Genomic DNA, 13,656 nt, shown 5'->3' on the forward strand with positions numbered 1-13,656 from the left:
ACAGGGAGGTTGACACACTGTCCAAGGAATCAGTAAATAAGTGGAACAAGTTTTTCAGCTGTGGAAGACCACAGGTACCTTGCAGATAGGGGTGAGTGACATGCAGCTGTTGTACCCTCGCTCATGTAAGCACATCATTGCTGTACAGGAGATTCAGCTGTCTGTGCTGGGAGACACAAGACGCATTGGATATTCATACAGAAACAAGCTTGTTCCCTCCCTGTGCGCTGCTGTATCTGCAGGCAGATCCCCATCTGCAGCAGTGCTAAAGGGTTTTTAAATAATCAAACAGCATATCCACGGTAAAAGCCAGGAGCTGGACTTTCTCAAGAGGAATCAGCCCTGGTGAATACATGCAAATAACTCCTTTCACATTTGGGTACCATCTCTTGCTGGTGCCCAGATGCCTGATCTAGAACAGTGGTATGTTCCAACAATAATAAATTCACCTGGAAACAACTGCCTCAGACACAACCCCATTCCAACACCAAGACCCATTCAGCAGTAATAACTGTCTCTACACTGCCAAGCTGGCTGAAAGGCAATTGCAATAACTAACAGTGCAGAAAATGAACAAATGTGTTTTGACGTCTAATCCACTATGCGACTCGGATGAGCATAAGCATGATGTTGGTGCTGTTCTGACCAGCTGGAACCATGGAGGAGGTTTCCTTCTCTGACAGTGCTGGTGTACAATCAGATTCAGGTGAGCGGTCAAGCTGTGAGCAATGAGAACAACTGGGAGAGTCTGGCCTTTCTGGCCAGCCCCAAGAGATATATTCTCCATCATTAATGACAATGCAGAATAGTAGTCACAGCATAGAAACACTATCAATTCATGAGAAAAGCAGAAGGAGGTAAGGCCTGTGAATTATTCAGCCTCAATATGCTTTTTGGAAAAAATAATTATATTCCCACTGAAAATGCTGACTTTTTGGGAAAATGGATCAGCCTATGAAACCATTCGATTCAAGCTGTCACTGTAATTTCCTGTGCAAACTCCAGCTCAGATGCCATGCTCTTTCACTCTGCTCGCTGGGTAAAGCTTTCTGTCTGACACATCCTTCCATAATATGTTTTTCCCTTCCAGTAGAAGGGACTGCATGACAGCTCAGGTGTTTCATAGGAAACATCATCCAGCCACAGTCCTGCGGGCAGAGGCAAGCAAGAGGATGCAGCACTTGAACCACAACACCCGTGGCATTGTGTGATGGCATTTTGAAGAGAAAAATCTCCAAGGAATGGAGCTCTACTTAAAAACTCACATCACTTGCTGAGTAAATGATTCGTCCTTCAGAAGAAAGTACATTTGATTTAAAATGCAGTTTTCCATCAAAGATCAGTACCGATGGAAATTACCAGGTAGTTCTGATATTCTGTAGGAGGCAACAGTGTGAAACAACACCACATGGTACGATAGCCAGAATGTCAGGAGGGAAATATCAAATCCATCTTGGTTGGATGTTCACAAGGGTACTTCAGGAGGGACTGCGCTATTTTAGTAGTTTTGATAGCATTTTTTAAATTCTACTCCACAAAAAACCCAAAAAACTACTATCTACCCTTCATACTCAGCCTTGCTCACATGGTCTTGACTCTTTCACCAAATGAAGTTATAAACTGTAATGTAAGATCTTGTGGTTTGTGAAATAGAATGATAAGAGTCTTCTGGGAATAAAAGACCTTTGATCAGGCTGGGTGAGCATTACAAGCCTGACCCCACTTCTCAGTGATTTCTTCATGAGCCCAAACTCACTGGTCCACCCTGAGGATCTGACTGGTGAATACACACGATGTCTGCTTTGTTTAATTCACTTTGTGTCGTCAGCTTCTCTTTCATCTCCCTACTGCAGGATGGGCTGTTGCAGTAACTTCTGTGCTTTCAGGAAATTAAAAAGAATCTGCTGTCCTTGTGCTTAAAATAGACTAGAGGGCGCAGCTGATTTATACTTGACTTGTAGGATCTAGGAGGTGGTGGAATTGGAAAACCATTTGAAAAGGAGTAAATTATGAGATGGAGAAGTGTAACCTTTTATTTTAAAAGGTCCTCAGTTCACTCTGAGAAAAATTCTCAGGGCATAAGAGTTCAGGAGTCCCTGGGACACCCACTCACTGGCTCAACACGATGCTGCAAGAACATGATGCTCTATCCTGATGTGAACTGCCAGCAGCATCCGCTCACTGGAAATGTAACCAGGCAAACTTAGCTATGTAGATAAACCTGCTTCTCAGATTTCCTCACTGCATTAATGCAGTTATAGGGGGCACCTGGGCTACTTAATACCCATGTTTAACCCAATTCTCCCTATGCTTCAAGTTCTTCTTTTTCCCATCTCTCCCTTCTCCAAATAAAGCAGGGATTGATTCTCAGATTGATTATTGCATTTGATGGAAATGACTTCTTGTTGTTGTTCTTTGTTTTAAAGAGGCTGCTCTTGTACAGTAGTAATCATCAATGCTTCTACCTCTTACCCTGACCAAAGGTGGATATTAGGAAAATTTCCCCTGCCCCTGGGCAGAGACTTGATTCCATGAGTCAGGTCAGTTCCTCTCCAACATCATCATATAAAGCAGCTAAAGAACTATCCAGAGGAAAACTTGCACAGGCAGAAGAGAGACAATACCTACTGAAGCCATTTTGGTTGTGGATTCAGATGATGAGGTCAGAAGAGACTTTTAGCTATGCAGACATCTGCATCAAATGAGATAATCCTTGTACTAAACACAATCACCTGTACCTCTCTGGGAGATAAAACATCCACTTTAAAAATGATATTGCTCTTAAAAAACTTCTTTTGCCTGAAGAACCTATGAGTACCAGAGATTAAATGTTATGGAAAATAAGTACACATAATTTTCACTTTGCTTTGTGCCAGCAAGAGAGACAGAATATTTGGACAGAGAAGAAAATTGAGATGGAAATAGTCTGCTCTGCCATTTGTCTGCTCCTTTACACTAGCAGAGGAGAGGAAATATTTTTATAATTGGGAAATGCAGAGACAAGAACAGCGTCTGTACCTCTTAAGAGATTATGTTTCAAGTGGATTGTGTTCATTCACCACTGCTTCTCTTTTCTTTGTTAACATCTCTTTTTATTATCTAATGTTTTAGCAAGAAGCATTCATGGGCTGAATTAAGGTGGAGATAAGGTTTCTCCTGTTCACAGTTCTCCCTGTTACCTTAGCTGTGACATTTCCCAGCAGGTTTATTCCCCTCCAAGAATGTATCACATAGATCTTTCTGTTTCCAGTTCTACCCTCAAGTTTCCCCATAATCAGAAGCAGCAATCACTCCTCTGACAGTGGCACCATGTTTGTTTTGCAGGTGGTTGATGATGTTAGGAGTAAAGAGAAACCCAGATGAAGAGCGACATAAGCAATGGAGGTACCAACCCCCGAGCCTGTGTACGTTGATGTGGACAAGGGACTGACATTGGCATGTTTCGTCTTCCTCTGCCTCTTCTTGATTGTGATGATTATTCGCTGTGCAAAAGTCATCATGGACCCTTACAGTGCCATCCCTACGTCTACATGGGAGGAGCAGCATCTAGATGACTGAGAGGACTTTACTAGGCAGGGCCACAAAATGCTGCAATCCAGGAGGCCTCTTCCCACCGGGAAAGCAAACACACAAAAAGCCATTTTCAGATATGCAGGGTAATGGCAATATCTCTAAGAGCACACGGTGTGAGTGATTCTTGCTCAACAGATCAGGATATCAGCAAGCCATTCAGGCAGCCCAATTTAATACTATGCAGCAACCCTTATTTTACTGAAACCAGTTATCATTAACTCAAGTAGCACAAGACTTCCCAGACTTTTCACATTATAACTCTTGGTCTAGCACAGTTCATCCTCCTTTTACTGTCTCCCGCAAAATCAGGGTAACCATCAGAATTCGGTAAAGCAACAAGAACATTTTGTCCTTTCTGAAAATGGATTGCTCCAAATATTTTCCTCAGATATTATATTTCTGTTTTGAAAAAGGCCCAGGTTTTACAGTTTCGTATCCTAGAGCATCGGTAAGTAGCAGCTCTAAAGCACCCTGGTTGAATAGGGTAATATGAGCAGATTAATTCCCGACTCCCTTGTTTTTGGATACACACTTCCTACCACAAAACAGTCATATTTCCCCATGATCAGGATACAGAAGCTCTCAAACTGTGGTTCCCAGGGGCATCATGCACTACTGATGACCCTGTAGCACCACCTCACTCTATCCTACTCATGCTAACACCAGGCATTTTATCATCTGCCACGGTTCCATGGATTAGCCAGAAGCATCAGACCATCTACAATGAGCTTGGTAGCCACCAGAAGTCCAAGGAGAAGATCTTGGACAGCACTGGTTTCAAGTATCTAGAACTTGCTGTGATTTTCAAAGGGTGATTCCACATGCAACTTTATCCATTGTTCATTTCAGGTTCAATTCAGTGGGGTGAGACACAAATAGAATGGCAAAGACAATAAGCAAGGAGACATTGATCCTAGTTTTGTCCCTCATATTCCTAAGCATAACAGTTACAGTAACATACAATAATAAGCATTCTACCTCAGAGATATTCAGCACCTTTAAAGGAATTTTCCCACAAATGTGTAAGGTGAAGAGCTGTACATTTCCTTCTCTGAGTTCATGAAGACAACCATTTTGCAAGAAAGCTTTTGTGAACATGAGAGCTTTAGAAACGTGTTATTTTCCATCTGAACAGTGGGGATTGAGGGATTCCTATGTCCTCTATTCCCCCTACGGTTTGCTCACAGCTGCCTTTTTTAGTGACTACATGCTTGGCTTAAGGGATTTTAAGGAGTTGCTGAAGCAATATGGAATAAGTACTGCAATCACAAGCAAAACATGCAGACAAGACTTAAAAGCACAAATCTGCAAGAAGAGCATTTAACTAGTTCTCCTCTTCCTCAACATCCTACCATCCATTCCCAAAGGTCTAGGAAGGAATCAGGACATAGACATTGAAGGTTACCATTCTCAGTTCTGACGGATTTGTTTGACGATCACACAAGTCACTTTATGTGCCTCAGTCTGCTCATTGGTGAAATGGGTACAACAATATTAAGTTGTCACACAATGTTTTTTCTGTCTTATAATACCAGAAAGCACTTGGAGAGCTTTACATAAAGACACAGAAATAAGGTGTTGATTCACAACTCTTCCTGTGAAACTAATAGGGAAGGTCTGAATCTTAGTATACAGCCAGGGAAGTTCTCTCCAGGCAGAGGACTTGTCCAGACCTCCATTTACTCTCTCATTAAGACTGTAGCATCTTGAGTCATGCCAAATAGCTCCTGGCTTTGTTACATATTCCACTGATTTCTGAGGACAGTCTGGATGTAAGGTGCTCAGCACTGTGATTACAGAGTTCCCAAAATAGCAGGCTATGAGGCACGTGGAGATTTTTGCATAAATCTTTTGCACTGCACAAATTTCACTAATCTCTGTTGTAGGAGATCTCATTCAGGAGGCAGGAGATTTGAGGACTGGCTTTAATCCTCCTATTCTCTACCAAGAGACCTCCACTGCTTCAATTACCCACTGCAGATTGCTCATCAGGCTATTATTTAGCCTCAGTTCCTGCTAGCCAGCTAATCACCAGTAACAGGACTTTTCCAAGCGTGAATGTTAATGTTCACCATACTTTGAGAAAACACATTACTCTCTCTTATTCATGAGTGTGTCTGTACCACACAAATGGGTGCCCTAGCTCAAAGGAGATTGCTTCTGTCCCCTGGGCTAAAGTTTTAAACCCATTTTTTATCACCACATCTCATATCCCACCTTGACACTAGTGGGGCTACTTACAGAATAAACAAAAAAAAATCCCAAATAAATCTATTTCCAAACCAGAGATGCTTTCACTTTGCAGATTACCTGGCTGCATTCACAGCTGATGCAGAGCAAGACCAGAGCCTGTCATCACTTTCCCAATGTCAATACCGCACTCAGTGTATATCTGCATGCAGAATTCTCTTTGTCACGCGTCGCTGATAAGCCCCTGTTCAGCTAAGGACTTACGCACACGCTTAAGTTTAAGCCTCCGAGCATCCTGCCTGACTACGCAGAGATCAGGGCCACTCGTGTGCCTGTCCTTGGCAGGGTCAGCAGCGCACAACCCTTGCAAGAGCAAAGCCTATGTGAGAACAAAGGGTTACGAATGCTGGGGAAGCAAACGAACAATTTTTCTTTGCAAGAATGTTTGCCACTACTTTTTTCTCTGTTTGTCCAACTGTACAAACCATCTTATGGATTTTCCTGATGATGCTAAAGGAAAGATCCCTATGGGTAGCTTTATTTTATAATGAAAAGGTACTTAACTTTCTGGCATAGCCTGTCAAGTCCATCCTGCTGTTGACAAAAAGGGTCTCTTTAAGCATCTACATATTCATGTCAAACCTTTTCAGATGACTGTGTAAAAGTCAATGCAATTGTTTTTATATAGATATTGTAAACGCATTCTAATTTCTGCCTTCTCCCACTGGTTACAATCACACAACGTCAGCACTCTTTAACCAAAAGCAATACTAAACATCATGCCAAAAGCAGAAATGTTATCCTCCTTGCATTCAGAGTTGGGACTTGCCCACCCAAGGTGCATCACTGCAGCATCCCAGTGCCCATCCTGCAAGCCCTGGCAGCAAAGCCACCCACACAGCCCATGGATGGTCCATTTTAGTAGGGGCTGCATTGCTGGGCTTGCTAGTAATTTCAGCTGCATGCAACAAGTGCCTCTGCTAGTTTGTTTCTTTTAATCATTATGCCATACTACCAGCAATTGCACTCAGAGGAAATAATTCAAACTTGTGGCAAATATATTTATCTAATGCAATAAACAGCTTCAACATGAGAAGCCTTCTTGTTGTGTCTCTTGTGGTCCACTTCTAGTTGCCAGGATCTCTTAAAAGCCACCCACAACACAAGAACGTGATTTTCAAGAAAGATATACATTCTGAGAGCCCTCCTTGGAGGGTGACAGCAGAGAACCGCTCCCTGTGTAGCGACACCACTACAGGCTCCCAGGAGCTCAGGACAGAGCTGATGGAGCTCTGAGGTTCCTGGGGCTCTGCTGGGAGGTCGGGTCCTCCTAAAGAGCAGTTTCAGGTTACTCCCTCGATCAGGAAGAGCACAGAGCTGAGCAGAGCCGCAGTTCAGCGGGGGACTGCAGCATGCTGTGTTCCAGCAATTCCTTATCAGCAACGAATTGCACACCAAAAGAAATACGGAGATCAGAATCCCTCCTGCTAGCAACTGAAAATGAAGAGTGTGGAGCAGCTGTGGGGTTTCTTTGAAGAAGCTACAGAGTATGGGATGTGCTGAGTAACAAGTGCCCAGGGAACTACTCCTCTTGAAAAAGATGAAGAGATAAATTGCTAATTCTTTCATCTTGTAAGAAAACTCTGTTGCCTGAAAGCTGGGCATTTTATATATGTGCTTGCCCCTGCAGTGAGTCCTCTGGCACAAGGACCTTTTTGCCTGAAACCCAGTTTGCCACATAGCCAAAACCTCGCTGATAAATCATTAACCATGCCCTAGTCAGAAGCAGAGGCTGCAGTCTTTATGCAGCTACTATGGCTAATGTAAGTACGCCTGAACTGAAGCCAGCAGTGCCTGAGCTCAGGTAGGCACCCTGGAGAACTGCAGGCATCAAGATTTTTCCTGATAAAAAAAAATATGGACTAATGCCAGTCAGGGAACTGCATGAGCAATGCTGCTGCAGCCTGGGCTGCCCAAAGGTGTCCCCAGCTTGTTGGGTCATTACAGGTCTCAGTGGGTAACCCCAGCCCATGTTACCAGAGCTCAGAAGTCAAGTCAGCTCAGGACTTTGATGGGGAAAATGCTGTGCTCAGACTCTGCCAATCTCCAGGGCACACACAGGGAGGGTGGTGAGGACAGACTTCATGTTTCTAATGGGTTCACTTTAGCAGCCCATGCCCCAGAGAAAAGAGTGCATAAGAGATTATGGCAGTGACTTGAAGACAGCTCCAAACTAAACTCCCATGGAGCCAGTCACCTGCAGCTTAGCTCCCAGTGATAACTGAGCCTACAAAGCCTTGAGCTTCTCCACCTGGAGATAGCCAAGGACAGCAGCGACACCATGACCTGCATGTGAACTGAGAATTACTGCTGGGGGGCAAGAACACAGCCCAAAAGTGCAGCCACCCCTGCAGATCAACATGGCAATGCATGGAGTGACATCCATGTGCCAACACCAGACACCCCAACCATCAGCACACCATTGCAATGGCTTTGGCTGAGCTGCCCATGATGGGAAAATTAAATGCAGGCTGGAAAACTTAAATTCACCTTCTCCCCTTCCTTACCCTTTCTGTCTCTGACCTCATCAACCCAGATTTGCCAGGCTTCAAACCACTTGTCTTAGCTGCCTCATGGTTTTACATCTCAGGTGATTTGATTTAAATAAATGATATTAAATCCCTAATTTTAACCTTGTCTTAACATCGCAATGGGAATTCTTTATTTCAGTCAACATTCTTTTGTATTTACATTTTTTTATAAAACTGGTTTTGTTAAAAATGGTTGACACCCTTTGACCACTATTCCCTCTTGATAACCAGGAGGAAAACACTGCTCACACATACATTTTTAAAGCAATACACTGTTTAAGATTCCATTTGCATTTATTCTCGGGGTTCAATTAAATTGACAACGGCATTAAGATATGTTGAATGATACACTTCTTAGTTACAAAACTCCATGTTTTGTACTGGGACTTGGCCAGGCAGCTCCCAGAAGGAAACCAGAAATCAATCAAAAGTGTATTAAAATTGCATTCAGTGCACTGAAGCCATAAGAAAAGCAAAGTTTTGTGAAACGTATTTTATATTTCAGACAAATTGGATTTCTCAGGCAGCAGCTGCATTGCCTCTGAAGAACAAACAAAGTACCTGGTATGGGCAAGTGGGCAGCAGAACTGGGCAGCCCACCAGCCCCCAAAGACAACCCCAGAGCCACCCAGGATCAGAGTCCCAGGACATGGCAGCTCCAGGGCATCCACCATTCTGCAGGGCAGTGGAGATGCAGGTCCTCAGCCTTGAAGCACACCTGCCCTGGCTCCAGCAACAGCAAAGAGGGGGCCAAAAACCCCTGCTTGCCCTTGTAGCTCCCAACCAGGTCCTTAATATTCACTGGCAAAGGTGTCGATCCTACAAGCCAACCCAACAGGTGCTCAGCTGCCTCCAGGGTCTTCTGCTCCTGCAGTATTTCCCTTAAACATTAACCATATCTACCCCAGCCCCGTTACAGCTGCCAATTAGACAATATAGAGCAAACAGAGTAAAAATTAGAAAGCACAGGTCTGTAATTAAAACTTCACCAAAAACCACAGACGTGCAACAGAGAAAGCCTTGAGGTGAAGATGTTCTTGGAGATGAGGGGACATGAGGAGGAACAGCTCACGGCAGATTGGTGTGGGGCAGCACTTCAGTGTGTCCTCAGCGACTTCCAAAGCCTTCAATCAATTTTTAAATTCCAAAAAATATCTCTTTCTTTCTCCCTAAGCAGTAACTATGTGGGCATCCTAAATAGAGGCACCAATCAAGCCTGAGAAATGACCTCCTGCCTTACGGCCTAAAGCCAAAACCAGTACGAATATCACCTACCAGCTCTGTCCCCCTTAACAAGGTCACTACCTTGACCCTGGATAGCTACTGAAAAAGATGTTTTACTTTGAGTTATTACCACCTGGTTAATGAAAGAATAATGAATATTGCTGACTGAAACATTTCCATCAAAACTGATTTTTTTTCCCATGATATCACATCCATTTCTAATTAGAATCACCGCAGAAAACTATTTTTGGTGAAAGATGCCAGCATTTCACACAGAAAATCTATTGTTTCCCTTAAATGCTGAAATATGCTTTAAGGGCTTTATTCCATCCTTTTCTTTTGACACTTAATTATACCAACAGTGCTATTATAAATTATAGCCAGCTTATTCATGGCATGCCAACAAGACGATGCCTCGATCTATAAGAAAACAGACCTCAAACAGAGGGTGCCCTTAGTTTCCTTACTAACAAAATAACAAAAACAGATGAAATATTATCAGGCAGCATGATTCACTGGAGGTATGACCCTCCCAATAAGGCAGCACAACACAGAAGTACCTCCTGCATCCCTCCAAGACCCTCCATCCAATATTTCAGCATTACTTACCCCAGGATTGTTGCGCTCCAGCACGGGTCACTACTGGGAACTGCTGAACTCTACTGAACATGAAACACCCAGTTAGCAAGAAGGATGCTCCAGGCAAGCTTAAGAGCTGTGGTTTCTATTTAGACACACATTTTCCTTTCCTCTGGTCAGGGAAGAAAGGTCTCTCTTCCAACACAACTTTCCATGGCTCTGAACAAGATATCTCTGGTGGCTGACCCAGCAGAAGGGTTTTAATTTTCCTCCAGGCTTCTGAAGATCCAAGGAGGAATTTCTTCTCCTATGCCCAGGTCACAAACCTGGTGCTATGACAGGGCGGAGGAAAAGGAGCTCTGGGATTGGTTTTTATTCCTTTTTCATTTTTGCTGGAACTCAGGTTATAAGAAAACTAAGGAAGACATTTAAATCAAATTAACATTGGTAATCTCTAGAAGCAGAGAGAGCAACGCTCAAACTTAATTGCAACAAAAGCCTCCAGAAGCAGAGAGTAAGCTCTTTACAAAGAGGATCAACCCAATTGAAACAGCACTTCAAAATAAACTTTTTGAAGCACCAAGTGCACATGCTGAACTGAGAACATCCAAACTGAAGCACCCTTCTGCTCCAAGAACCTCATCTTCTTATCCCTGCTCACCTTCATTTCTGTTCTGCAAACACCTACCCCCAAAGCAGGGGAAAAAGCTCAATGACCTTCAATTTAAAGGCCAAGGGTGCAAAGTGGCCCCAGCTGTCCCAGTGAAGGTGGAGCAAGCAGAAGGTGCCCAAAACACCTGGGTGTTTCCCAAAACTTGCATTGGAGGCTGTTCCCTCTCCAGGCAGTGGGTGCAGCTGTACTGCTGCAAGTTCTAGGGAAAAGCAATGCTAATTTAGGACAGCACTGCAGGTTGCAGTATAGATGTATTTTCCCCTTCATTTTCCCCTTGACACAGGATACCCTGGCAGGGCTGAGGACCAGAAGTGCTGGTGGCTCTGAGCTTGCTGTGCCCAGCTATGGGACCCACCCAAACAAAGCCCATGACCTTATCCTGAAGGTGAAAAGAAAGTGGCCTTGGGCATAAAAAAAAGTTTATCTCCTTTTTTAGCATCTCGCAGCTTTTTGGCCCCCATCCATGCAGCAGATGTCTCTGAGCTCTGTCCTGAGCAAGGTTTTGGACTTTGTCCAGCCCACCTCTGAAACCTGCTCTCAGAGCTGTAGCTGAGCTCTTTTCCACCTTCTGGGAACCTGGGACTTCCCATATGTCCCCAGGCTGGAGTAGCTCAGCTCTGTCACCTTGGATTCACAGGGGGGACCTTTCCACCTCCCACCCATGCTCAGTACAATGCAGAGGTGCTTGGCCAGACACTGGGGGTTGTGGCCCCACAATGGGACATTTGGCCACAGCAGATGGAAAGGGGCTGGGGCTGGGGCTGTCAGCCTGCCTCTTGTCAGGATTTGTGCCTGGGTTTCTCTGTCATGGCAGGGTTTGGTTTTAGCAGGGTTCTCAGCACCACCGACCTTCCTGCCTGTCCAAGCAAGGAGCCCAATTTCCACTTGTTGGCAGCAACTGCAGTGTCAGGTTGTCTCTTTGGGAGAGGAACTCGTTACCCATGTACAGGACTCACCTTCCCTTTGCACAAAGTGAGGGGAGAGCACCATGGATTGAACAGTTACTATAAGTATTCCTGCACCCAGAAAGCGTTGACACTGTGGTCCTTCCTGCCTGCAAAATGTCATGAGTCAAGGTCAAACCCAACGACTAATGATACGCTGCCCAACATCAGCTCTTGTCTCGCTGTAGCTGCGCCCTTATCCTCAGACATTGCATTTCCAACACATCAGATACAGCAAGGTGCAATATGGGTGTTGCTTCTGCGGAGAAATTCCTCCACTGGATAAATGCTTTCTATGTCCTCCTGCTGCTACCAGGAGAAAAGCCAGGCTGTGCTCAGAGGAACCGCATGAGTTATTTCGAAATCCAAGAGGGAAGGTGTCAACTGTGGTTGTGCTTTAATGTCAAAAGAGAGCACAAAGCATTCTATAAATTGACAACCAAGTCAGAGTACATTAAATAAATGTCTGCCTATTAACTCAGCTCTGAGTTTCCACAAGAGCCTGAAGGGGAAATAGCTTTTCCTTGATAAACAACAATGAGCCACTGTTTTCCTGGCCAGGTCATCCCTCCCAGTGAGAGCGGAATGTCTTAGGCTAAAAATTTAAATTGATTTGGGGATGATCCTCCAAGCATAATTCTTTAAAGGGACTATTATTACTGCACACTGGAATAGAGCCCGTTTCAGTTAACATGCCCCATTAGCAGTGATTTATCTGCATTGCCATATTCTTTCATTAATCTTCATTTCAAATACATTTTTCTCTCCTGTGTGGCCAAGAGGTTCAGGCTCCCGACAATGACATGAAACACCCACGTGGCTCACACCAGCAAAACTACCCAGCAGACCTCGAGAGGAGCAACAGGGCAGCCACGGAAAAGCAGCCACCTGTGCTCATCCTGCTGTCGCTGCACGGAGCCGGCAGCCTCATCAGGCTCTTCACTTTGAGGACCAAGCAAATATTTAACAAGTTCCCTTTGCATTGTACCAGAGTTCATTATCCAGTCTCCTGAGCTCCTTCAGTCAGTAATATCCCTCTAATTGATGTGATTTGGCTCTTGGCCATAGAGTTTAATTGATTTGTAGGCCAGCGGGAGACGGCAGATGCCCTTTACACTTGAGAAAAGTGGCATGTGGCTTTGTTTACCGCTGGCTGCAAGGGGATGCCAAGGCAAGAGGTGCCTTGTAGGAGTGCGGGAAGCGGGGTCTGCCTCCTCCCTGTCCTCTTCCCACAGCCCCTGTGAGGTGACCCGGTGTGACTGCCTGCGGATCACGCCAGCCATGAAGTTCACCCTCCCTCCTTGACCCCAGGGAAGCTGGTGCACAGGGTGAGAGAAATCATAGAATCATTTGGGTTGGAAGAGGCCCTTAAGATCATCGAGTCCAACCATAAACCTGATTCTGGCACTAAACCATGTCCCTAAGAACCTCATCTGTATGTCTTTTAAACACCTCCAGGGATGGTGACTCCACCACTTCCCTGGGCAGTCAATTTCAATGCATGACAACCCTTTCCATGAAGAATTTTTCCCTATTATCCAATGTAAACCTTCCCTGGCACAACTTGAAGACATTTCCTCTTGTCTTATCACTGGATATTTGGGAGAAGAGACCAACACCTTCCATGCTACAATGGGGAAACCCTTCTCTAAAAGCAGGGCAAGGTCACAGGGTATCTCCACTCTCTCTTCTGAGGGGTGTCCCAGCATCAGGTCTGGCATCGATCTCTGTTCTGGGTCACTGCCTCTGCCAGTGTTGGGGCAGGAGGAGCAGGGACATCCCACATGTTCCCAGGGCAAGGGGATGGTGGCAGATTTGGGCTGCACCCTGCTGGGGTTTGTTTCCAGGAGCTCATCGGTGCTGCACTGTAAGGGCTGAACTC

At 44.8% G+C, this 13,656-nt stretch overlaps 1 protein-coding gene across 1 annotated transcript; it reads left to right on the forward strand.

Annotated features, from left to right (window-relative positions):
- Positions 1 to 3,378: 3,378 nt before the first annotated feature.
- CTXND1 (cortexin domain containing 1) lies at positions 3,379 to 3,558 on the forward strand (the record flags this gene model as incomplete). Its single annotated transcript, XM_080351379.1, has 1 exon — positions 3,379 to 3,558. One exon carries the CDS (start codon positions 3,379 to 3,381, stop codon positions 3,556 to 3,558), a length of 180 nt encoding a protein of 59 aa, XP_080207505.1.
- Between the last annotated feature and the right edge of the window lie 10,098 nt (positions 3,559 to 13,656).

Source organism: Nesoenas mayeri, assembly GCF_963082525.1.
Source record: "Nesoenas mayeri genome assembly, chromosome: 11".
In the NCBI taxonomy this organism is placed as follows: domain Eukaryota; kingdom Metazoa; phylum Chordata; class Aves; order Columbiformes; family Columbidae; genus Nesoenas; species Nesoenas mayeri.